This window comes from Naumovozyma castellii, chromosome 1 (assembly GCF_000237345.1).
Source record: "Naumovozyma castellii chromosome 1, complete genome".
Lineage (NCBI taxonomy): Eukaryota > Fungi > Ascomycota > Saccharomycetes > Saccharomycetales > Saccharomycetaceae > Naumovozyma > Naumovozyma castellii.
In genome coordinates, this window is record NC_016491.1 from 1776101 (window position 1) to 1798823 (window position 22723).

Genomic DNA, 22723 nt, shown 5'->3' on the forward strand with positions numbered 1-22723 from the left:
CCATTACATTCACTACTTGAAACCTTCTAAAGACTTAATTACAAGCTTAGCTACCTTATCCTCAAGAAAATTAAAGATAAAATCATATGTTTTTATCAAATAGCGCCACATATCTAAGGAAGCCGGTACTTTTCGATATTAGAATGAGAGGGGTGGATAATGATGTCCTACTGATTAAAGGACCCCCATCATCGGCACCATCAGTACTGTTGGCAGGGACAATTGTTCTATCCATATTAGATCCAATCCAGATCAAATCCTTTAAACTAGCACTTATAGGTAAACTCACGTTGAACATTCCAACAACGGTTCAAACAACCAAGGGTTCAACGACAAAATATAATAGATACGAAAGACGTTTTTTTCAACACTATTTTGACAATATAGATATTGAAAGCTATGTGGATAATCTTAATGATGGGAGCATGGTTTCAAGTAAGTCATCAGGAAATATATCAGGTCTAAGGAGCCGCAGCAAATCCACTGCTTCGTTGGCATCGCTAGGTTCATTAACAGGATCATCTAATCGTCATACTTTACAAAGAGGTAATTATGAATTCCCATTTTCAGTAATTTTACCGGGGTCCCTTGAGGAGTCTGTCGAAGGAATTAATGATGCTTCTGTGACGTACTATCTAGAGGCTAACGTTGAACGTCATAAACAGACAGATTTGACTTGTAGAAAGGTTCTTCGAGTGGTTCGCACAATGGCTTCAGATGCAGTAGAAATTTCAGAGACCACGGCTGTAGATAATACATGGCCTAATAAAGTTGATTATTCTATATCGGTACCGACACGAGCGGTAGCAATTGGCTCAACTACTCCCATCGATATTAGCCTGGTTCCATCACTCAAAGGTTTAAGATTGGGGCCAATTAAAATTTCTCTACTGGAATACATTCAGTTTTGCGGGTCCACTGGTGGTGTTATCCATCAGGAAAGAATCGTCAACAAGTTGAAATTAAAGGACCCCTTGGGTCATGTAGCAATACTTAAGAGGCAGAAGGAGGAATATAATGAAGAAGAAAGTGAACAGGAGGAACTCTTGGATGAATTTCAGGATAGGTGGGAAGTTTCTGCTCTTTTCAATATTCCTGCCAACTTGAGCAAATGTTGTCAGGATTGTAACATACTGACGAGCCTTAAAGTTCGTCATAAATTGAAATTTGTGATTTCATTAATTAATCCAGACGGCCATATATCAGAACTGCGAGCAACATTACCACTTAACTTATTCATTTCACCTTTTGTCGCATTAACTGTACAACCCTCTGATGAAATCGAAAAAAATACAAGATATGGTTCTAATATTGGTGTTACTGAAAACAGTGGAAACGAAGAAGAACTGATATTCGCTAAAACTTCGTCTGAACTTGAGTTACCTGCTTTAGCCAATGGTGTTTCTAATAACATGGGACCGATGGGTAGTTCCATTAATGGTTTAATGGCTCCACCGAAGTATAGCAACCATGTGTTTGATAGACGATGGGGCGAACACAATACTGACCCATCCAATTCCACAGAAGGTACTAATGGAAGCTGTATTTCACAGAATAATGAAACAACAGATGCTAGTCCAACATTGAATATAAATGGTCTAGGCATAAGCCGACCACTTTCTCCTGTTAATGGTAGATATTTACCAAGTCCGATAACAGACTCAGAAGAAGAGGATGAAATACTCATCAGCACACCAAGGCTTCCTGCGGAAGATGATTCCGACACGACCGCTCTATTAACCCCAGGATTCATTAGCATATCGAGAAAGAGCTCAATAAATAGACAAAAATCTCCAACACCAAATAAAAACGAATGGGAGATAGAAACAATGAGCCGTGTGCCCTCTTATCAAAATGCCATGAAGGTGGAGGTTATAGAAGATGATTTGCCTCCATGTTACCCAAAGAATTTATCAAAGAATAATAAGGAAATGACCAATCCAATATCCCTTCATCAGAGGTCAAATTCCTCCTTACTAGGACCAATGGTGACTGGAAGAACGTATTCGTTCCAAAATCGAAGTAACAATAGCTCCTCGGTGTCATTACAGATGTTATCAGAAAATAGTACACCAGGATCTCTGAAGAAGGGTTTTCCTTCAAATACATCGTTGTCATCAAAAAATAATATAGCCAACAAGCAAGTTCCTTTCATGACCGCTCTATCGAAGAATAGTTCGCCATCAATCTCGCAGCTTCAACGAGATCGGTCAAACTCAAGACTAAGTGCTAAGGATAGATCTAGCTCGTTTGCAAGTTTTATCGAGATATTTTCCAAGAGAGATCGAAATTGAACTTCATTATCGGGACTTTTCCAAAATATCCTTTACGTTGAATCATATAGTTGATAAATAAATAATTTATATCTGTTAACGGATTCTAGATTGCTTGTTGTGACGTATATATTATGTAGAGCATACCCAAAGTTAGTGGAACCGGATCAAACTCCTTAGTATATTGTGCTGAAAAAACAATGCAATTGCTTGCCGCGGAGCTACGGAAGAAAGCTTTGTGTCACAAATGCATACGCGCTTTCTTCCAAAACAAGATTATCATCTTTGTACTCTAAACATAATATTCATCCTTACACAGTTACCTTACGAGAGCACCCGATAGACACAAGTCAGAAGTGGAAAAGTTTTACAAGCAAACTCCAAAATATATTACCACTGTTCCTCAACTTTGAAGTTTATTTAGGAAAACAAGATTTCAACTTCCCTTTAGTAATAATGAAGAATCTAAGTTTAAACAATAGAGGTGTACTAACTTCACTTTCGTTAAACGAATCCACCAAATTTGATAAAGGAAGTCCTAAGAGTGTATTTAAAAGAACCTCACAAGTAGCCCCATCTGTTCGAAGAAATGAGATCACGGATGAAAATAATATCGACGAGAAACCTGTTGAATTTAGGAAGAACATTCCCAAAACTACATCTATATTGCAAATAGACTCAAATAAGCCTCGGGATTCAAGAAACTACAGATCAAGAAAAAGGATAGTCACTTCTTTATTTATCAATGGATTAGCAGACGACGTGACTGAAAACATGTTATATGATGTGTTCAGTAAATATCAAAGCTTAGTTTCCCTCAAAATATGCTGTGATTCCGATAGTAAAAAATCTTTGAACTATGGTTATCTTAATTTTTCAGATGAACTTGAAGCTAAAAAAGCAGTTGATGATTTTAATTACACCATTTTGTTTGGTAATGAAATAAAAATGATGCCCTCTCTTCGAAATACAATATATCGTAAAAATATTGGTACAAATGTTTTTTTTGCTAACCTTCCATTGGAGAATAAACATTTAACAACTAGAGCGTTTTACGACACTTTCAAAGGGTACGGAGAAATTCTTTCATGTAAACTTGATAAAAGAAAGAACATTGGTTTTGTATATTTTGATAACGATAAACCTGCTCAAATGGTGATTAATGATTTTAATAACAAGATATATTTTGGAAATAAAATAATATGTGGTCTACATTTTGATAAAGAAATCAGAAATTTTCCAAATTTTGATAAAAGGAAAGCAAATATAGACAACAAAATAATTATTGATGATGAATTAGAAGCAGCAAACATAGGTGTACAATTTAAGAAGAATTCTGAATTAATACTCCCTCATCCAAACGCAATATTTGTTAAAAATCTACCCTTTGATGTCCCCGATGAAGAAATTCTTGATCATTTCAGTAAATTAGGTCCTGTGAAATCAGTATTTTCATCCAATGTTACAAAATATAAATCCAGTTGGGCTTTTATTACGTACAAAAAACAAACTGACACCATCAGAGCAACTAATCATTTCAACAATACCAAGTTCCAAGGAAAAACAATAACAGTTTCTAGGGCTAAACTAAAAAATACAGAAGGAAATCGAACAGTTTATCTGAACAATGTAAGTGTAGTCTGTAATCAAGAGTTTTTGAGAAGATTGTGCCTTCAGGAGGGAATAAAGGCACAAAAAATCTATCTAAAGCCTGATGACCATGACTCCTATTCGTGCTCTGGATATATCAAATGTAACTCCAAAGACAATGCCAAACGAGTATTTGAAATATTAAATGGGAAATTTATTGGAGGTTGTTATATTCATGTTTCATGGGATAAAATAAAAGATCCACTGAAGGACGAACAGAGTGATATTACACAGAATAAACATAATATATTACCCAATTTATTTTTGCCGAATCCAGCAATCCAAAAACATGGAAACTTTATCAGCTACAAAGAGAGTAACGTAACCACAGAGTTTATTTCTGATAAACCATCTAACCACTACATATCAAAAGAGATCCAACAAATTATAAATATAGTGAATGGCCATGTCAAACGGGGTTTGGAATTCTTAAATAACAAAGTTCCTTGCAGGGATGAAAGTATAAGGTGTATTTCAGAATATATTATTAACGTTTACTGGTATGGGGATTTACAAAACTTATCCTTATTTTTACAATCAATTAATTCAAATGTTCGTTATGAAGCTATACTGCAGCAACAGATAGAAGCTGCTTCCAATCTTTTAGGATTGAGTGAAACTTAACTCACTTTAAACAAGTTACTTTATTATTCTATGCATTTTGCTATATTCAAACAAGCATATAGTCCGTTAATCAATCTTTACTTAAATATACATATATGTGTATCTATTAAATAGATAGCTCGAAATGGGAGATACTTCGAAGTCCTTCGGATTCAAATTAACTCAACATAATTAGCCGGAAATATACCCTCTTTACCGTTCACTCTACCACTCCACCAATCATTCTGTGATTCTGTTCTCTTTAAAATAGTAATCTTATCACCTTTTTGAAAACTCAAGTCACCTTTTTGTTCTCCGGTAAACCTATACAAAGCTACTGCTTCATTAGAGGCATGACCTGAAGTTGGATCTGTGTTTTCCCCCTTACCATTTTTGTTTGCATTTGCAAACTCATTAAAGGGTGAAGTATTCTCTTCGACCGGCTTTTCCACATTTGTGTGTTTACGGCTTGTTCTCCGACGATTATCATACCCTATATAGTCATCTTCATCTTCATTGGAATCGTAATCATAATGATGGTGACTTCTAGGATTGCCTCTTCTTGCATACCCCCCTTCAGTTTCCATATTATTGTGTGACCTATGGCCCCATTTGGACCTTGAAAGTGGAACATTGCCAGCACCTCTCGATCCGTTATTATATTCGTCATCGTCATAACCGTCATCCCTTCCGTTTCTTACATGCCTGTTATAGAATTCAGAGGAAGCTTCATCAGAAGAGTTAAAATTACTTGGTATATCATCATAAAAGTCACTATCTTCAAAATCACTTGAATTGACTCCGCCATTGAATGCTTTTGAATCCAAAACTTTATATAAATTATGTGCCATTGATGGGGGATCCACTTTCCCAGATAAGATTAGTTGAGATGTACAATTATCACCATACAACTTCCTGTTAGCCTCTCTTCTTTCTAAGATAACAGACCCTTCCACAGATATTCCTGCGAATAAACCTTTACTTTTTGAATATGCAAACACAGCGGCAAACCCACCCATAGATGCTGAGGCATCTGCCTCGGCGTTTCTACCTACGGGACCAGCTGCAACGGAGACATTACCACCCAAAGTTAAGGTCCCAAACTCTGTGAATGAATTAACTGCCTCTTGTGTGTTCAAAATAAAAACAAAATCAGTCAACTCGACACCAACTAGACCACCTGCACCTGCACCAGCCATACCAATTGCCGCAGGAGCTGACCATGATCCGTCATGCAATCTAGCGACAATGACTCCAGAGCCAGCTCTTCCTGAAAATAAAAATCCGGCTTTAAGAACGGTTATTATTGCTAGACCCTTAGCTCTTCTTAATACATCCGGAGGGATGATTTGATCGGCACCCAATACTTGATTAGGCTTAACGAAACTTGCTAATACATTGGCGGCTTTTCTGGTTAAGATAAGAAAATAAGAGGAGGTCATATTTTGTTAGTATATTCTGTTAGGGAATAAACAAACTGTGTTCTGCGTTTGTCAGTAATACTTACGTTGTTTCACCTTTAAGGCCCCCCGGAATTGGGTTGTTGAGGCCTAATGGTAGCTTTGGATTACTCATTCCAAAAGGTAACTCCATTTTCACTCTATCTTGTCTTATTTCTTTTTCTTTTGGTTAGTTTTGGCACCAGCTGTGAATCATGTAAAATTAGTAGATCTATAAATTTATCATTCTGTTAGCGATGCTGCCCCCCTAATTATATATTTTCTGCCCGGCCCAAATAGAGGGTAACAATTGGGTTGGGAATACCCCATTTATTATTACTAACAGTACTTGAAGAATATAAACATAGAGAGTGGATAGTTGCCTGTTCCCATATCCAACTGAAGAAACAATGCCATCGAATATTCTTATCTTCCAGTGATAATGTGTTTGAATAGATATTATAACTCTGTCGTCTTGAAATTACGTAAGCGTGCAAAACTAATCATCGAATTAAAGAACGATCAAATACGTAAATACAGTCTACAAGATGAGGTTCGTTCTTGGTAGATGAAAGAACAGAGCCAAAGATGAACAAGGACAATCAGGATATTGTTGATAAAGCCTTCAATATAGCCCATTGGGGATTCGCTAATGCCTCTAAGCTGGCCGATGAACTCAAAGATTCAGTAATAAGCTCTGCTAAATATGTGGAGAAGGCTGTTGTTGGCGATGAGGAGATTATTAGTTCCGTGGAAGCTCATTCTACGTTTGGAAAAATGAACATACCATTCCCTGGATTTCTAAGTGCTGGGAGGGATAACTGGGTAAAAACAGCAGGGTTTTCTGCGACTGCTATTCTGATGTGTTGGGGATGTCATCATATGCTAAGGGTTCCCTCAAAGTTACCAGTTAATGAAAATAAATGTGTTCTCATATTAGGTAACAGGAATGATCCCATAGTGAGATCACAAATTGCTGATCTATTCAGAAGAAAATATACCGTCTTCCTTTGCTCTGAAAACATCGGAGATGAAAATGAAGATGAAGAATTCTTGTTTTACTTAGACCCATCTTCCAATAAGGATCTTATGAGGTTTATTGATTATCTAACAACCTCTAGTTCTATCAAGATGAATTTAGCTGCAATTCTATTCATGCCTAACATTGCATACCATGTGCCAGGCTCTCTAACAACAGAAGTATTAAACTCCACATTCAATGCCAATATATCCGTTTATTATGATGTTCTTATGAAAATATTACCACATTTACCATATAAGAAGACCCCATTATTTCTTTACAATCCATCATTGGCATATAATATGCAAATATCTACCCAGCCAGCCACCACATTTGTCTCAGGATGTATAAATTCATTATACCAAGTATTGAGGCATCTTCGAGATTTACAAACAATTCAACTCAACTTGGGAGTTTTCCAATTAGGTGGTCAACCTTCGAATTATAAATATCTGGAAGTTAGTGGACCTAATATAAACAAGGCACTATTCGATCCTGTTTATAAATTGATTATCTCCTTTAATGGGAACTTTCTGCAAAGGGCTTACATGCATCTTATTACCCTTAATGGTTTATGTTCCTCTTTTCATTTTGGGAAATATAGCTTGCTGTCTTCTTTGATCCCAGGTCCATACTTGGTTAAAGTACATATGGTTTGTGAAAGCAGATTGAAAAGTTTTGCTAAATATCTTTCGGATCTTCTTTATAAGTCGAGTGCATATTTTATTAAATAAATAAACATACATGTAAATAATTGGTATTCATTTTAATCTATAATTGAGATTGCAAATTCTTTAGTTGTTTGAAAACGGCAGATTTGGCAGTACCACCAGTAGCATCTCTTCTTTCAACACTTTGTTCGAAATTGAAAGTTTCATATAAATCTTCAGCAAATCTGGCATCAATTTTTTGATACTGTTCTAAAGATAATTTATCAATCCCACTTAGACCTAAGTTTTCAGCCAATGCAACACATTCACCTGAAATGTGATGTGTTTCTCTAAATGGAACACCCTTTCTAACCAAATAATCAGCTAAATCGGTTGCTAGCATATCCATGGTTAAAGCATTTTTCATCTTTTCTTCTTGAACGGCTAAAGTAGAAATGACACCAGTAGCAATTAGGATGGAATGTTCCACAGTAGTTAAACAGTCGAATAAAGCTTCTTTATCTTCTTGCATGTCCTTATCGTAAGTGGAAGGAATACCCTTCAAACTCATCAAAAACCCACTTAGATCACCGAAAACTCTACCAGATTTACCTCTTAATAGTTCTAGGGAATCAGCATTCTTCTTTTGTGGCATCAATGAAGAACCAGTGGAATAGGCATCATTTAATTTAATGAAACCAAATTCAGCAGTAGAGTAAATGATCAAATCTTCTGCAAAACGTGAAATATGGTTCATGAATAAAGTACTCCAAAACATCAGTTCCACAACGAAATCTCTGTCAGAGACGGCGACAAGTGAGTTACCAATAACACCATTGAATTCTAACCCTTCAGCTAGGAATTCTCTGTCAATCCCATATGGATGACCAGCTAGAGCACCTGCACCTAATGGAGATTTATTGAATCTGACTAAAATTTGCTTTAATCTATTCAAATCTTCAGTAAAGTAAGTGGCATAGGAACTTAACCAATGAGACCATCTAATAGGTTGAGCTCTTTGCAAATGAGTATATCCCGGCATCAAAATATCAATTTCTTCTTCACCTCTCTTAATTAACACTTGAATCAAAGAAGTTAGAGCAGGAAACAATTTCTCGTTAAGGACATCACGACAGTAAATTCTTAGATCAGTGACACATTGATCGTTACGAGATCTCCCAGTGTGGACTTTACCAGCAATATCACGACCAATAATTTCACCCAAACGTCTTTCGTTGGCAGTATGGATATCTTCATCATTTGGATGACGAACAAACTTATCTTCATCCCATTCTTTCTTGATTTGATCTAATCCAACATGGATCTTGGCCAATTCTTCTTCAGTCAATAAGCCAATCTTTTGTAGACCAGATGTGTAAACCTTAGTACCATCTAAATCGGCCTTGTACATCTTGTAATCGTAAGGTAAGGAAGCATTATACAAATGCATCAATGGATCAGTTTCACCGGTAAATCTACCACCCCATAACTTTTGAGTGCTGTCAGACATGCTTCTTGTTATTATTTAACTAATATATCTTTTGTCAGCTTAGTATAACCAGAGTCTGGTGATTTCAATGAGTAGATTTTGAAATTTCATCCAATTTTTTTATTTTTTCATTGCGCAGAAATTTCGCAACGAATAAAAAGGATGACTCTAATATATCTCTTATAAAAGGAATACTCTCTGTAATATGGAGAAAATTCATATTAAAGAGGATGTAATATACGCTGTAATAATATTAATACATTATGCAACATAAATTAAAAGTATGTAAAACATTATATCATTAGAAATGGAAATTTCTTTACCTTATATGGATAGACCTATGGCTTACATCTACCACTGAAACGAGGGTACAAGGAACAATCTCTAACAGTGAATCTGTTACATAACCAAGCCAAGATACGTTCAGTACCCAAACCGTAACCACCATGAGGACAAGTACCGTATTTTCTTTGGTCGATGAACCAGTAGTATGGCTTTGGATCGATACCTTCACGTTTGAAACCAGCCATCAATTCATCAATGTCGCTAATTCTCATGGAACCACCAGTGATTTCACCGACAGTTGGCATTAGAACATCCACAGATTCAGTAACACGTGGATCATCTTTACATTTTGGCATGTAGAAAGATTTAATTTCCACTGGGAATCTAGTCAACAAGATTGGAACATTAAGAGTATCAGTCATCTTTCTTTCAGCAGCTTCAGCGATATCGTCACCGAATTTGAAATCTTCACCATCTTCGTTCTTAATGTTATGTTCTTGCAACCAAGTGATAGCATCCTTATATTCCAATCTCATAAATGGACCCTTTGGTGGAACAAAATGTGGGTGTAATTGGTTAACAATTGGACCGGCTACTGGATCTTCCATAACATATTGAACACTCTTAACGATCAAAGTTTCAATATGTTCCAACAATTCTTCGAATGTTAGGAAAGCCAATTCAGCTTCAATATGTGTGTATTCAGACAAATGTCTTCTGGTGTGAGATTTTTCTGCACGGAATGACTCTTGAACACAGAAGACATCACCTAAGGCTGGTAAACAAGTTTCTAAATATAATTGAGAACTTTGAGTCAAGAAGGCTTCTTCACCGTAATAATCCAACTTGAATAACGTAGAACCACCTTCAACTTGTGTTTGGACCATGCATGGTGGTGTAACTTCCAATAAACCTTCTTCTTCGTAAACACGTCTAACGGCTCTTAACAGAGCAGCACGGACCTTCATGACACCAGATAGTGTTTCACCTCTCAAGGCTAAATGACGTTGATCCAATAACAACGATGGGTCTGAGTCTTCAGCGATCTTGTTAGTGAAGGCTTCTTCACCAGATGGTGCTTGTCCGACAACTTCGTAATAGTCAACAACTAATTCAACATCACCTGGGGCAGTCTTACCTTCTGGAACCTTTATAATGGTACCGTATAATGTAACAGTGGTTTCTAAAGTTATGTCAAGGGTTTGCTTGGCTAACGCTAAGTCACCAGTCAAGACACATTGAAGGAATCCGGTACCATCTCTCAAGACAAGGAAGACAACCTTCTTGTTGGAACGGAATCTATGAACCCAACCAGAGATCTTAACTCTTTGACCAACTTGGCCATATGAACCCTTGATCTTGAATTTCTTGGCCACTGGTAAGGATTTGTCTTCTTCAATGGTAATGTTCATGGCAGCCATTTGCTTGGCGGCATTTTCAACGTCTTGTTGTTGTTTCTTCAATTCTTGCTCCTTTTGTTTGAGCAACTTCTTCTTCAAACCATCAGCACCCTTACGAGCTTTCTTCAAGGCAGAAGCAGATATTTCTACAAATTCATTGTCTTCTGGTTTAAAGACGAACAATTTTGGTTCAGCAGCATCTTCACCGTTGTTTTGTAAGTTGGCAAACAAGGCGAAAGCTGGGGTCTTGAATGGTTGTTCTTGGGACCCGGAAACGGTCAATTCGTCGATACCGACTGATTCTTTAATGTAAGAGGACATTTGTACTTGATATCTTGGTGCTATATCTATGAAAGTAGTAAAGGACAGCGATCACCCATACCAATTACTCATACTAGTTTTTGATTTCTTCGAGGATTCACCAAAAATTTTCAGATCGTTGGACACGATGAATTTTTTTGTCGCTTCTTCGAGGACTCGGTCGTTTTTTGATGAAATCATCGACTGACCATGGATGATCTCGTCGATGAGTAATTGATATCTACTTCTCTGTATTCATAACATATCGATTAGTGAGAGCCATCATCCGTTCGCAAATTATCGATGTCTAGTGAAGAGACCTTTGCAAAATTATGTCTAGCTGAAAAACCAGCTGAATCTCACGCTGTCAAGTCCTTGGTCTTCAAGCCAAAGACTGCCAAGACCGCTACTCCAGTACCAATCGTGGTTGTTGCCTTGCAAACGACCAGCACCCCATCTCCAGTGATTGCCCAAGCCACAGCTTTGAAAGACCCAAGATTGGCTCGTGACGAATTGTTTAAGAGTTTCTTTAACTGTGATACTGCCAAGGAATTCACTTTAGGTTATTTACCAAATGCTACCACGGAATTCAAGTTGTTAATAGATCAAAACTTGGCAGCTTTGGATGAAACTGCTGTTTTACAATTGAATGACACACTTTTCATTAAGAAATCCGATTTGTGCCAACACTTATCAGCTTTTGAATCTTACAAAAAATTGGTTGATTTCTCCCAAGAAGTAAAGAAGGAAGAAAAACCAAAAAAGGAGAAAACCGATAAGAAAGAAAAAGCTCAATCTAAGGCTGCATTGGAAGATGCTAAATTGATTGGTATTACCGTCGATAAAGCAAAGGATTTCCCAGGCTGGTATTCTCAAATCTTAACTAAGGGTGAAATGTTGGATTACTATGATGTTTCTGGTTGTTATATTTTAAGACCACCTTCTTATGCTGTTTGGGAAAACATTCAAAGATGGTTCGATGACAAGATCAAAGGTTTAGGCGTTCAAAATGCTTATTTCCCAATGTTCGTGTCCTCTCGTGTTTTGGAAAAGGAAAAGGACCATGTGGAAGGTTTTGCTCCAGAAGTTGCTTGGGTTACTAGAGCTGGTTCCTCCGAACTTGACGAACCAATCGCTATTAGACCAACATCTGAAACTGTCATGTACCCATACTATGCTAAATGGATTCAATCTTACAGAGACTTGCCATTGAAATTAAACCAATGGAACTCTGTCGTCAGATGGGAATTTAAGCACCCTCAACCTTTCTTGAGAACAAGAGAATTCTTGTGGCAAGAAGGTCACACTGCTTTCTTGACTGGTGAAGAAGCCAAGGAAGAAGTGCTGCAAATCTTGGATTTCTACGCTGGTATTTACGAAGAATTATTAGCTGTTCCAGTTGTTAAGGGTAAGAAAACTGAAAAGGAAAAGTTTGCTGGTGGTGATTTTACCACAACCTGTGAAGGTTACATTCCACAAACTGGTCGTGCCATTCAAGGTGCCACCTCTCATCATTTGGGTCAAAACTTCTCAAAGATGTTTAACTTAACTGTTGAAAATCCAAAGGGTCCAGAATTCCCAAAGGTTTATGCTTACCAAAACTCTTGGGGTATCTCCACTCGTTCTATCGGTGTCATGGTTATGGTTCATTCCGATAACAAGGGTTTAGTTATTCCACCAAGAGTTGCTCAGTTCCAAGCTGTTGTTATCCCAGTCGGGATCACCAAGAAGACTTCTGACGAACAACGTCATCATATCCACGAATCTGCCAGAGATATTGAATCTCGTTTGAAAAAATCTGGTATCAGAGCCTTTGGTGATTACAACGATAATTACACACCAGGTTGGAAATTCTCCCAATACGAACTGAAGGGTATTCCAATCCGTATTGAACTAGGTCCAAAAGATATCGAACAAGGTCACGTTACTGTTGTCCGTAGAAATGATGCCCGTAAATATTCTGTCAAAGTTGAAGAGCTTGAAACTCGTATTCCAGAAATTTTGGATGAACTACATGACGATTTATTCAACAAAGCTAAGGAATTATACGACTCTCATAGAGTTGTTATTAATGAATGGAAAGAATTTGTTCCAGCCTTAAACAAGAAAAATGTCATTATCGCCCCATGGTGTGGTGTTATGGAATGTGAAGAAGATATTAAGGAATCTTCTGCCAAGAAAGACGATGGTGAAGAGTTTGAAGAAGATGATAAGTCACCAAGCATGGGTGCTAAATCACTTTGTATTCCTTTCAACCAACCTGAATTGAAGGATGGCCAAAAATGTATCAAATGTGACCGTGCTGCTATCGAATACTGTATGTTCGGTCGTTCTTATTAGAAAAGTATTAGATAGAATTCGAGATAATCTAAAATTGTCTATATAAAAAACTAAAATATATTTGTAATAATGTTATGCATCTTTTATTTATGCTGCGTATAGAGCGTATCTAAAATGTACCGATCAGAAAGCTCAAAGCCTCCAAGTTTCTGTAGTTATCTTTTCGTGGTGCCACTCATCTTTCTTACACCTGCACTATTGCTAGCTGCTCTTCTTCCAGAAATGGAACGCTTGCCTTTCGGCACTAATTGTCTTAAGATATTGTCATCTTCATCATTTTGGATCGTTCTATCTGATCTCTCCCATGACCTTGAAACATTGTTTTCATCATCTGAATTATTATCAAATGTGACCTTTCTAGCCTGGTAAGATTTGGGATTTGTGGAGTCTATATCTTCTATCATATTTTCTCCGTTTTGTCCCTTTCTTGGTTGGCCTGGAGAGTTTTGCGGTACTGCAGCTGAGTAAGATTTTACCATTTTTTTAGGCGACTGTTGTTTCCTTGGAGTTATAACCAAATCTCGAAGATTATCATTCATATCTGCGTTATCGATTTTGACCTCTCTTAAATTCCTCTTTTGGATCCTGTATTCTTCTAAAGGTACCAATGGGAACATCCCACCCAAGCTATCGCTTGCTTTCAGAGCCACTCTCATAGTATATTTCCACTCCCTAAAATCATTCTGGTGTAAATAAAGCCAGTGTTGTTGTGGACCAACAACCATTCCCGGTCTGACAAATCTTAGAAACCCAATACACTCATTTGCAGTAAAACCATAAGTGTAAATTAACCAGGCACCAATTAAACATCCAGTTCTTCCCAGGCCAGCTTTACAATGCACGGCTATTTTCCCTCCCTTTTTAATAGTAGTCTCCGTCATACCAATAAAGTCGTGAACAATAGACATGTCTGGACACGTACCGTCTTCAAAGATCAAGTCTTGATGTTTGATGCCAACGTCTTCGAAGTGTTTCTTATTATATAAATGCGAGTTCAATCTAACCACCAGTCCAACGTCGTGGCTAGTAAAATATTTTAAAACGCTTCTAAATGGTTGATTTAAGTGAGATTTTGATCTGGATGTAGAGGAATGCGACCTTATATCTTCTTGAGGTGATGCAAATGCAACAATATCGGGTGTAAGAATATTCAAATCCCCATTTTCCACATGTTCATACTTTTCATAACTTTCTAAATTGAAAGTATGAAGATCAATTAGCTTTTTCTCTTTTGCTCGCCATACACCATAGACGACATCTTGGATTGTAATCTCAAAATCTGCATTGGAATAACCTGCATCTCTGAATGGCATAAATGGCGGATCAACTTGTGCTAATGGTTGTAACACTTGGTGAGGAGTCCAGCCTTGAACTAATATCATGTAGCAACACAACAGACAAGCCGTATTAGCTCTCTGCCTAGTGGAAGCCGATGAATAAAAGACCACAGCTTTATCGGAATTATTAGGATCATTCAAGATCTCGTGGAATATTACTGCAAACCTGTAAAGATGACCAATGTTCAAAGGACCAAAATCCAAATGGAAGCTGTTATAAAATAATGTGTCTTCAACGGTAAAGAATATCACTTCGTCATTGTCCTCGGGCGTATAATCGTATGCTCCGAGATATACTCTTCCGTTTAGAAATTCTATTGTATTATCCAAGTACAAACTTTTTGGCATAGCAAATGATTATATCGAATGGTCTCACCTCAAGTTTACAAAGCAGTGATAACAATAGCGTGTTTAATTCAATTGAACGTTCACGAGCTTTGTAAAAGTTTTGTCCATTCTGATATTTTTCAATTGTTGTGATGTTTCCGTTTTGGGAAACGTAATGAAAAAGATGACACAATATATAATCGATGGAGCACCTCGAAAGAATGGAATGGAAAACAATGTTATGTCTTACATAGCTTATTTACATGTTTATTTACAGTTTTGTCTTGAAGGGTTCTGTTTCAGCTACTTCTTTAAATGATTTCCCGATTAATAAGGGATTATTACTCTGCACTACCAGACCTTTCTCAACAGAAACATAATGCTGATTAGATTCTAATGTGAGCGTAAATTTAGGACCAGAGAAATACTTCCAGTGATCATCTTCCAGTGTCTTCATAGTTTCTTTTATTTGACTATTCGTTGCCGATTCCTCATCGCAATAGTATATTGGAATTTCTTCTTGATCTTCACTGGAAAACTCACGTTGGAAACCTTCAATACAGAGATCGATAAATTCTTGAGGAGAAGATAGAGGGATGTTAGTTATTTCTGACCGTACACTATCTACACTATTACATTTCCACTCTATACCGTTAACATGGTCCGGCTTTAATAAACCATGGAAGCTGGACAAATTTGCGCTCACAAGCATTGTTCCATGATGATACGCCTTTCCTCGAGCAATCTTAAAGGCACTCCCACTGCACTTCTTACCCATATAGGTGATATCTCCACGTTTATTCAAGGTGACGGAAGAGCACCTATCAATTTGACTCATCGATTTTACTAGCAACTCATTAAAGAAACTGGTCTTAAACTTGTCTCTTGAAGTTAAAAAAGAGTAGTTTACGTTCCCCAGATCATGTACTACTGCACCTCCTCCAGATAATCTTCGAAGAACCTCAAAACCTTTCTTAATTAAATTTCCCAAGTAAAGTTCTTTCCATATTGTTTGATTCTTACCTATGACAGCACATTTATCGTTAATATAGAATAGTAAGCGTTGACTTTGGAATTTTTCTTCATCTTTGATATCAATTGGTGTATTTCTAAAAATGTAGTCTTCCAATGCCAAGTTATAATATGGATTTATTGATAGACTGCGCAATATAAACTTACCGTCCTTTAATGTAATCTGCTGGAGCTTCTCACAACTTAATTTCTCAAAATTGAAATTATTCATGCTTGAAAGTTCGGCATTAAGTTCGTCAATCTCTGATTTGACGGATGGACCGTCATTTTGATGTTGAGTTCCTTGGTTCGGCGTAAACATATCACTGTACATCTCATTTAAATCCTGAAACTCTCCATCATTTTCCTTACGTTTAGAATTAGGTATTGCATTTTCATGGAGCCTTCTTAGGTACCGAAGAGCACCCTGTTTCATCACATTATTTGAACTTATTAACAACGGCCTGAACATTCTTTTTCCTAGCTTCAAAGTGTGCTGCACATAAAAGAGTTTGAATCCTCGAAGATGCAATACAAATCGATGAATTGCTTGACTTAGTGTATCGTTAGCAATTGATAATAACAATAGGTGCAGATTGGTTTGGCAATTGCTTGTTTTTCTAGTTATGCTGATTGAGTATAGTAATATTCTGTTGTTTGTTACGTAATCTAAGAGACAAGTTTTGAAAAAAAAATTGATCAGATGATTAACCAACATGAATGAAAAGTCTCCTGCCTCGACAGTATCAGCCGCCATCGTGATAAGGTTAATAATAACAAATGGATAGAGTTCAGCCATTTATCAAAGAATGCCTTTTTACTAAAAATTTTGATGATCCAAATAAACCAATCGATGAAAAGCGTTTACAGGAGACATTACTCCTTCTACCTACCGATGGAGGTCTAGCATCCCGTTTAAAGAGGAACAAATCTAAATCTCACTTAGACGTAACAAAAATCAATGATGAATCCCAAAGAATAGGGACTAAACAGCCTAATTACCGCCAGATCAACAAGAATTCGAAGATTGCATTCAAGGAATATATTAATAGATGTAAATTGAACAGAAAAAAGACATTACGTATTGCACATGAACATAAGTTGACTACCAAAGATACTTTGAATGATTACTTACTTGAAAATAATAAAGAGTTGTACGATTCGCTGCCGACGTATGAGAAATATTTACCGATGCATGAAAAGTTATGGGTTGGATACATGAAGGAAATCTTGAATATTCCTGCTAACTTATCAAACTCAAGTAAGTTAAGCATAAACGGCACCACAGCAATGATGAAATTATCTATGGCGGACTATAACGGGTCGATTTTGAATGTATCCAAGAGCAGGAATAAAAACCTAATAGGAATCCAAGGAATTGTCATTTGGGATAGTCAGAAAAGCTTTATTGTGGTGACAAGAGGAAAATTGGTGGATCAAATTAAATGCATCCCTAAAAAGGGTACTGTATTCAATTTCGAGATTCCAGTTAATGATGAAGATGCACTTCAGTTTACCATTCTCGGAGACAGGTTCAAATATAGAAGTAGCGATCGAGCTGGTCGCAAATTTAAAAACCGCAGATGTGACGATATGCTTTATTATGTATGGAAAGAAGAAACTGTATAAAAGGTAGTTATACTTTATAAACTAATGGTTACTCGATAGCATGTTTATTCATAATACCGTATTATCTTTAAAGTTAGGGTTTATACCCTTTTTATTCATAACCCTGACAGGGTTACATGGGTTGATATATAGGCATTGAAGAATAAATAGTGAATTAGATCAAAGAACTGGAAGGCATTAACCATTAGATTAAGCAGATCGTCTAGGACAAGAGGCAACCTCCACAAAATATACTCTAGAATTATACTTGAAGTCTATGCTAATGGAATCCGTACTTCATTTGAGCAACAATGAAAAGAGATACAATCCAATTGTAAAGGCGTTAGATAGAACGTTTGAAAACGTGTCAGATCTGCTTAATAGAGAAGAAATATGTCCATTATCGGAGTTAGACATTCCATCATATGCTGCATTAACGAACATGTGTCGAATAATGACACAAAGGAAAATTTTTCAATCAGTACTTTCAGATAATAGTAGTACAGAACAAAATAAAACAAAAAAACTACGACCACTTAATCAGAGAGATATCATATTGGATTTTTGGAAATATTGCATCCAAAAATTGACATTAACCAATAAATCCTTTATTGATCACTTGTTTGTCGTAGATCCTGGATACTTTTCGGTGGGATCTGATAATGCCCTTTCAAATTTATGGTACAATGACTACCGTGAAACAATAAACGCACTGGATCCAATAATATCATATGTCCCATCTAATTTTCCCCAAATTTTGGCAGATATTAGGCGGCCGTTCATATTTCTCGAATTTGCAGAAGAAAACCTTGTTAAAATGGTAATTAAAACTTCCCCTAATCCAAAAGAGTTTGCATTATCCCTTCTTCCACCTTTGTACCGACTGAAACCATACAATAGCATGATACAAGAATCTAGCTTGATAACTTTACTATACAAATATAACGTGGCGATTGAAGGTACATCATTTAAATCTCTTCTCCACCAACATATACGATCATTGGTAAACTCGGTAATTAATGAAGAATCAGATGATGCCCAAGCTTTTGTGAATGGTATTTTAATGTTTTCTAAAAATATCATGACTTATTCAAAGAAAATTGCCATTTCGCTAGCAAAAGTAACTGGTGATATTTTTGTTGAATGTGTATTAATGAATAAGGATATACTCGATATGTCATTATACTATGTCTCTCCATCGTCCTATGATGACTATACTGAGATAGGAACATCAGAAAATGCTGGCTATTGGATTATCACCCAGGCGTTTTTATCATATGAGAAGAGGAACAGACTAAATGAATATGACGACATAATATCAAGTTTAATTAAAAAACACTTAAATGAATCATTTAAAACAAACCATGACATGTTATGCCTTCTTAAAAAGGCCGATAGTCTATCAAGAGTTGCAAAATGTCCGTATATCCTGTATAAGAAGATTATTGCAACTGAGATAAAAGAAGTTTTAGGAGGAACATTGAAATTCGAGGAAGCCTATGTGAAACAGATTGAATTATTTATTCGTAAGTCATCCAATTGCGACATTACTAGAAGGGGATCTCCAGAGCGTTTAGTAGCAGGATCCACCCGGTTTTTTTCTACGCCTTCATTTTTAACACTATACATGCGATCTCTTTTTCGAAGAATAATATTACAGGGACCTGGTATTATTATTTCGTTAACAAATGAGAGATATCCAGAGTCACGATTACTAGATCATTTCAGGGAGGAGTTCGGTAGATCTACTGAATTTGAGAAAATTTCTGATCTTGTAGAAAATTTAAGGGTTAATGATGAACTATTTAAAAGATATCGGTTAGAGAGTGAAAAAGATGAGATAGTTTTTGAACCATTAGTTTTTGAACGACAAAAGGTTCCCCACTTATTCTTGGAGAACACGGGCGAAACAGTGGAACTTCCGAAGGGGTTAAGTGCTCGATGGGAGAGTTTTGTGAATTTTTATAAAGAAGAAAATAAACATGGTAGTTTACAAAAATTGTCTCCTGCATACAACCTACAACATTGTGAGGTAGACACACCATATACGTTACCCAATGGAGAAAGTCTTACTCTAGAATTAACCTTGTTCCAGACCTGCGTTTTATCTCTTTTTAATGAAATATCCAATTTAACTTTTAAGGAGCTACAGAACCAACTTAAGCTGAGTGTTGCGACTCTTCAATTAGTCTTAAAATCATTTATCGATATCGGCATTTTATACTTAGAAGACGAACAGTATAATTTACGTGAAACCTTTTCACCTCCGCTTAAAAGGGTAAGGAATGGAAAACTGCGTGTTCCCCTACCTCGACTAAGAGAGGATCTGGCATCGAGGACCAACAGTTCTTCAAGCACAGTATATACTAGTCATACGGAAGGGTTAAGTTCACAGTGGAAGCAAGAGCTATTAAAAGCGTGCATAGTTAGGACTTTGAAGCAGGCCTCAGATGGATTGAGGTACGATGCTTTATTTGATGATATTAAGAAGCAAATATCAGGATTTAGTATTGGCGAGTTTAAAGATGCTTTATATGATGTCGTCAATGATAAATTTATCTCTGTCGTCAATGACGTCTATAATTATTGATTCTGCGGTAGACATTAATGATATATATAGAACCTATATTCTTAAGTAATTTGAATGTTTTGAATAATTCAAGCTTTTAAACGATAAATAACTTGGACTCAAAAGTTATTTTCTTCCAATGACTTGTTTATAGCCCTAAGTATTTTCTCGCTTCTACTGTTGGGACATGAAAAATCTATCTAAACATTTGAAAAGATTTTCGAGAATAATATAAAAGGAACAAATTCCGCAACTGAAAATGTTTGTAAAAATAATTCCCAAAAAAATTGAGTCGAAGAAAGACAACAAATAGGGCCATAACAACACTCAACAAAGGTCATTTTATGTATGTTACAAAGGTACTTGTAGCATTATTTAAAATGATCAATTGAAAGTGTTATCTGCATAATAATTTAATGATGATAAAATACAGTGCATAGTTCAACTGATTAATTTTAAAGTGAAGAAATCAAACATCGAATTTAGTCTTTCGCTCCTATCTGAATTATTATTATGCTTATATATATATATATGTATTACTTGATCTATTGTAATTCCTCATGTATGAAATCGTATCTACAGAAACAGAAGGTACTAAAGCTTGGTAACGATAATTCACTAGTATGAATCAGATTAGTTTTGAATAGATTAAAACCCCTGATCGAAAATAGTAAGATTTGAGATCTCCAATACAAAGACTATTACTAACAACAAATCTTCTTCTTTTCGTTATTGCGGACATCGTTCTTACTAATAACGAGGCTGAAACTGCCTAAGCTCTCAAAAGTATTATGTTTGTTTTTTAAAATCAAGATTTCTAATCTCGAAACGAAAGATCAAAGAATTTTCGTAAACTTTGGAAGTCAAAGGTAAGCTAGATTTACACTAAAAAAACGAAAAACGATTTTGCAAACTATGGGCCTGGAGTTATAGATATATAGGACAACTCTTTAATTTAAAACTCCTTCTAGTGCTTTTTCCTTCTTCTCAGATTGAATCTTATTATCATCTTTCGTTGATATCTTATTCTCATCTTTCGTTGAAATCTTCAATTTCTCTAATTCTTTTGATAGCTTTTCAGTACTGGCATTATCCCCATTTAATGTACTCACTACCCCTTGCTCCTTCATATCTTCTTCCATTTTATTCAGTTCTCGCTCAAGTTGCTCATCCGATATTATGTTTTCTTCACTTTCATCATTTGAAGCTAAGACTTCACTTATTTTATCTGCGCGTATCTTCTCTTCTTCAACATCCTTTAATAACTCTTCAACCTTTTCAGCTGACCCAACATAATCGTTCATGACCTTAAGAGTTTCCTTTGATGTATTAAGAGCATTGAATAGAAGATTATTGGTTGAACAAACATCCAATTGCTTTTTTAGACTTAATAAAGTATTAAGATAAGTCAATAACTTAGTCAAATACAGTTCTGACAACCTTTTTGCTTTTAAATACTGCTTCTGAGATTCCCTTGAAAGAGATTGGAAGGCTGACCCATGCATTTTCTTCACATATCCTTCAATATCCACTTCTATTTTTTTCACCTGTCTATTAATATTGATGATCCCAGCTTTTAATTCTGCAATAGAACGATCATTTTCAGTAATAACAGTTGGGGAAGTATTAAGTAGCGCCAGTACTTGATGGTTCACAATCTTAATTGTGGCTCCCTCCCTAATGATAACATGCTTATAAACTTCCAAATATCGGAGCATGACCAGAAATTCATCTTGTTCGTCTTTCAAATATTTCTTGAAGTTTGTAATTTCATAGAATTCAAACGTGGGAAATATTATATCTGTGATTCCACTAACTTGTTCTAGTATATTCTTTTTTATTTCTTCATTAATGTCCTCGTATCTTGACTCAACTACAGATCTCTTGATCAGTTTAACTTCCTTTAAATACAGACGCTCCTCATTCTTCCGGCTTCTATAACGTTTCCAACTCTTTCCTGATATACCTAACCATCTGAACAATCTTGGCAATTCTTCAGTATACATTTCTCCATTATCAAAACTTTCAAAAGGTATCAAATATTCCTCCTGAACAAGAGAATCTATCACAACATCAATACTTTTTGGAACGCCCAATTTTCCTCTGGACAATGATTGGAGAAATGTAGATCCACACTCAAATATCATACCATTTGGATTCCCAAAGTCGGTATCAATAAGATATTTCCTCCATGAGTTGATATTGGCTATATAACCTTCATGATTGAGTTCCTGCAACGGTCTAAAGTCCTTGTATAACGATTCCAACCTAGATTCTGAAAAACCATCCATTTAAACAAATATGCCTCCTGTTATGGCCATAAGTAGGCGATTATTAACTGTCATTTGACGCAGGTTTGAATCGGTATCTTTTACTACAATAGTAAAGCCGCGCTATAAATCCTGAAGAACTGAGAAAATG

The 22723-nt window shown here is 36.2% G+C and overlaps 12 protein-coding genes across 12 annotated transcripts; 6 read left to right on the forward strand and 6 right to left on the reverse strand.

Moving 5' to 3' along the window:
- Positions 1-86: 86 nt before the first annotated feature.
- Positions 87-2294, forward strand: NCAS0A08970 (arrestin family protein; the record flags this gene model as incomplete). Its single annotated transcript, XM_003673788.1, has 1 exon — positions 87-2294. One exon carries the CDS (start codon positions 87-89, stop codon positions 2292-2294), a length of 2208 nt encoding a protein of 735 aa, XP_003673836.1.
- Positions 2295-2729: 435 nt separating this feature from the next.
- On the forward strand, positions 2730-4547 carry MIP6 (Mip6p; the record flags this gene model as incomplete). Its single annotated transcript, XM_003673789.1, has 1 exon — positions 2730-4547. The coding sequence occupies one exon, from the start codon at positions 2730-2732 to the stop codon at positions 4545-4547; it is 1818 nt and encodes a 605-aa protein (XP_003673837.1).
- Positions 4548-4699: 152 nt separating this feature from the next.
- YSC84 (Ysc84p) lies at positions 4700-6101 on the reverse strand (the record flags this gene model as incomplete). The annotated part of the gene is made up of 2 exons (XM_003673790.1): positions 4700-5936; positions 6034-6101. The coding sequence occupies 2 exons, from the start codon at positions 6099-6101 to the stop codon at positions 4700-4702; spliced, it is 1305 nt and encodes a 434-aa protein (XP_003673838.1).
- A 452-nt stretch (positions 6102-6553) lies between these two features.
- Positions 6554-7720, forward strand: YSC83 (Ysc83p; the record flags this gene model as incomplete). The annotated part of the gene is made up of 1 exon (XM_003673791.1): positions 6554-7720. The coding sequence occupies one exon, from the start codon at positions 6554-6556 to the stop codon at positions 7718-7720; it is 1167 nt and encodes a 388-aa protein (XP_003673839.1).
- Positions 7721-7757: 37 nt separating this feature from the next.
- ARG4 (argininosuccinate lyase ARG4) lies at positions 7758-9146 on the reverse strand (the record flags this gene model as incomplete). Its single annotated transcript, XM_003673792.1, has 1 exon — positions 7758-9146. The coding sequence occupies one exon, from the start codon at positions 9144-9146 to the stop codon at positions 7758-7760; it is 1389 nt and encodes a 462-aa protein (XP_003673840.1).
- Positions 9147-9463: 317 nt separating this feature from the next.
- Positions 9464-11131, reverse strand: DED81 (asparagine--tRNA ligase DED81; the record flags this gene model as incomplete). Its single annotated transcript, XM_003673793.1, has 1 exon — positions 9464-11131. The coding sequence occupies one exon, from the start codon at positions 11129-11131 to the stop codon at positions 9464-9466; it is 1668 nt and encodes a 555-aa protein (XP_003673841.1).
- Positions 11132-11413: 282 nt separating this feature from the next.
- NCAS0A09030 (proline--tRNA ligase) lies at positions 11414-13450 on the forward strand (the record flags this gene model as incomplete). The annotated part of the gene is made up of 1 exon (XM_003673794.1): positions 11414-13450. One exon carries the CDS (start codon positions 11414-11416, stop codon positions 13448-13450), a length of 2037 nt encoding a protein of 678 aa, XP_003673842.1.
- A 155-nt stretch (positions 13451-13605) lies between these two features.
- On the reverse strand, positions 13606-15135 carry NCAS0A09040 (CDC14 family protein phosphatase; the record flags this gene model as incomplete). Its single annotated transcript, XM_003673795.1, has 1 exon — positions 13606-15135. The coding sequence occupies one exon, from the start codon at positions 15133-15135 to the stop codon at positions 13606-13608; it is 1530 nt and encodes a 509-aa protein (XP_003673843.1).
- Positions 15136-15385: 250 nt separating this feature from the next.
- AIM22 (putative lipoate--protein ligase) lies at positions 15386-16597 on the reverse strand (the record flags this gene model as incomplete). Its single annotated transcript, XM_003673796.1, has 1 exon — positions 15386-16597. One exon carries the CDS (start codon positions 16595-16597, stop codon positions 15386-15388), a length of 1212 nt encoding a protein of 403 aa, XP_003673844.1.
- A 308-nt stretch (positions 16598-16905) lies between these two features.
- POP4 (RNase P/RNase MRP complex subunit) lies at positions 16906-17754 on the forward strand (the record flags this gene model as incomplete). Its single annotated transcript, XM_003673797.1, has 1 exon — positions 16906-17754. The coding sequence occupies one exon, from the start codon at positions 16906-16908 to the stop codon at positions 17752-17754; it is 849 nt and encodes a 282-aa protein (XP_003673845.1).
- A 256-nt stretch (positions 17755-18010) lies between these two features.
- Positions 18011-20323, forward strand: RTT101 (cullin RTT101; the record flags this gene model as incomplete). Its single annotated transcript, XM_003673798.1, has 1 exon — positions 18011-20323. One exon carries the CDS (start codon positions 18011-18013, stop codon positions 20321-20323), a length of 2313 nt encoding a protein of 770 aa, XP_003673846.1.
- A 929-nt stretch (positions 20324-21252) lies between these two features.
- Positions 21253-22593, reverse strand: CHM7 (phosphatidic acid-binding protein CHM7; the record flags this gene model as incomplete). The annotated part of the gene is made up of 1 exon (XM_003673799.1): positions 21253-22593. The coding sequence occupies one exon, from the start codon at positions 22591-22593 to the stop codon at positions 21253-21255; it is 1341 nt and encodes a 446-aa protein (XP_003673847.1).
- Between the last annotated feature and the right edge of the window lie 130 nt (positions 22594-22723).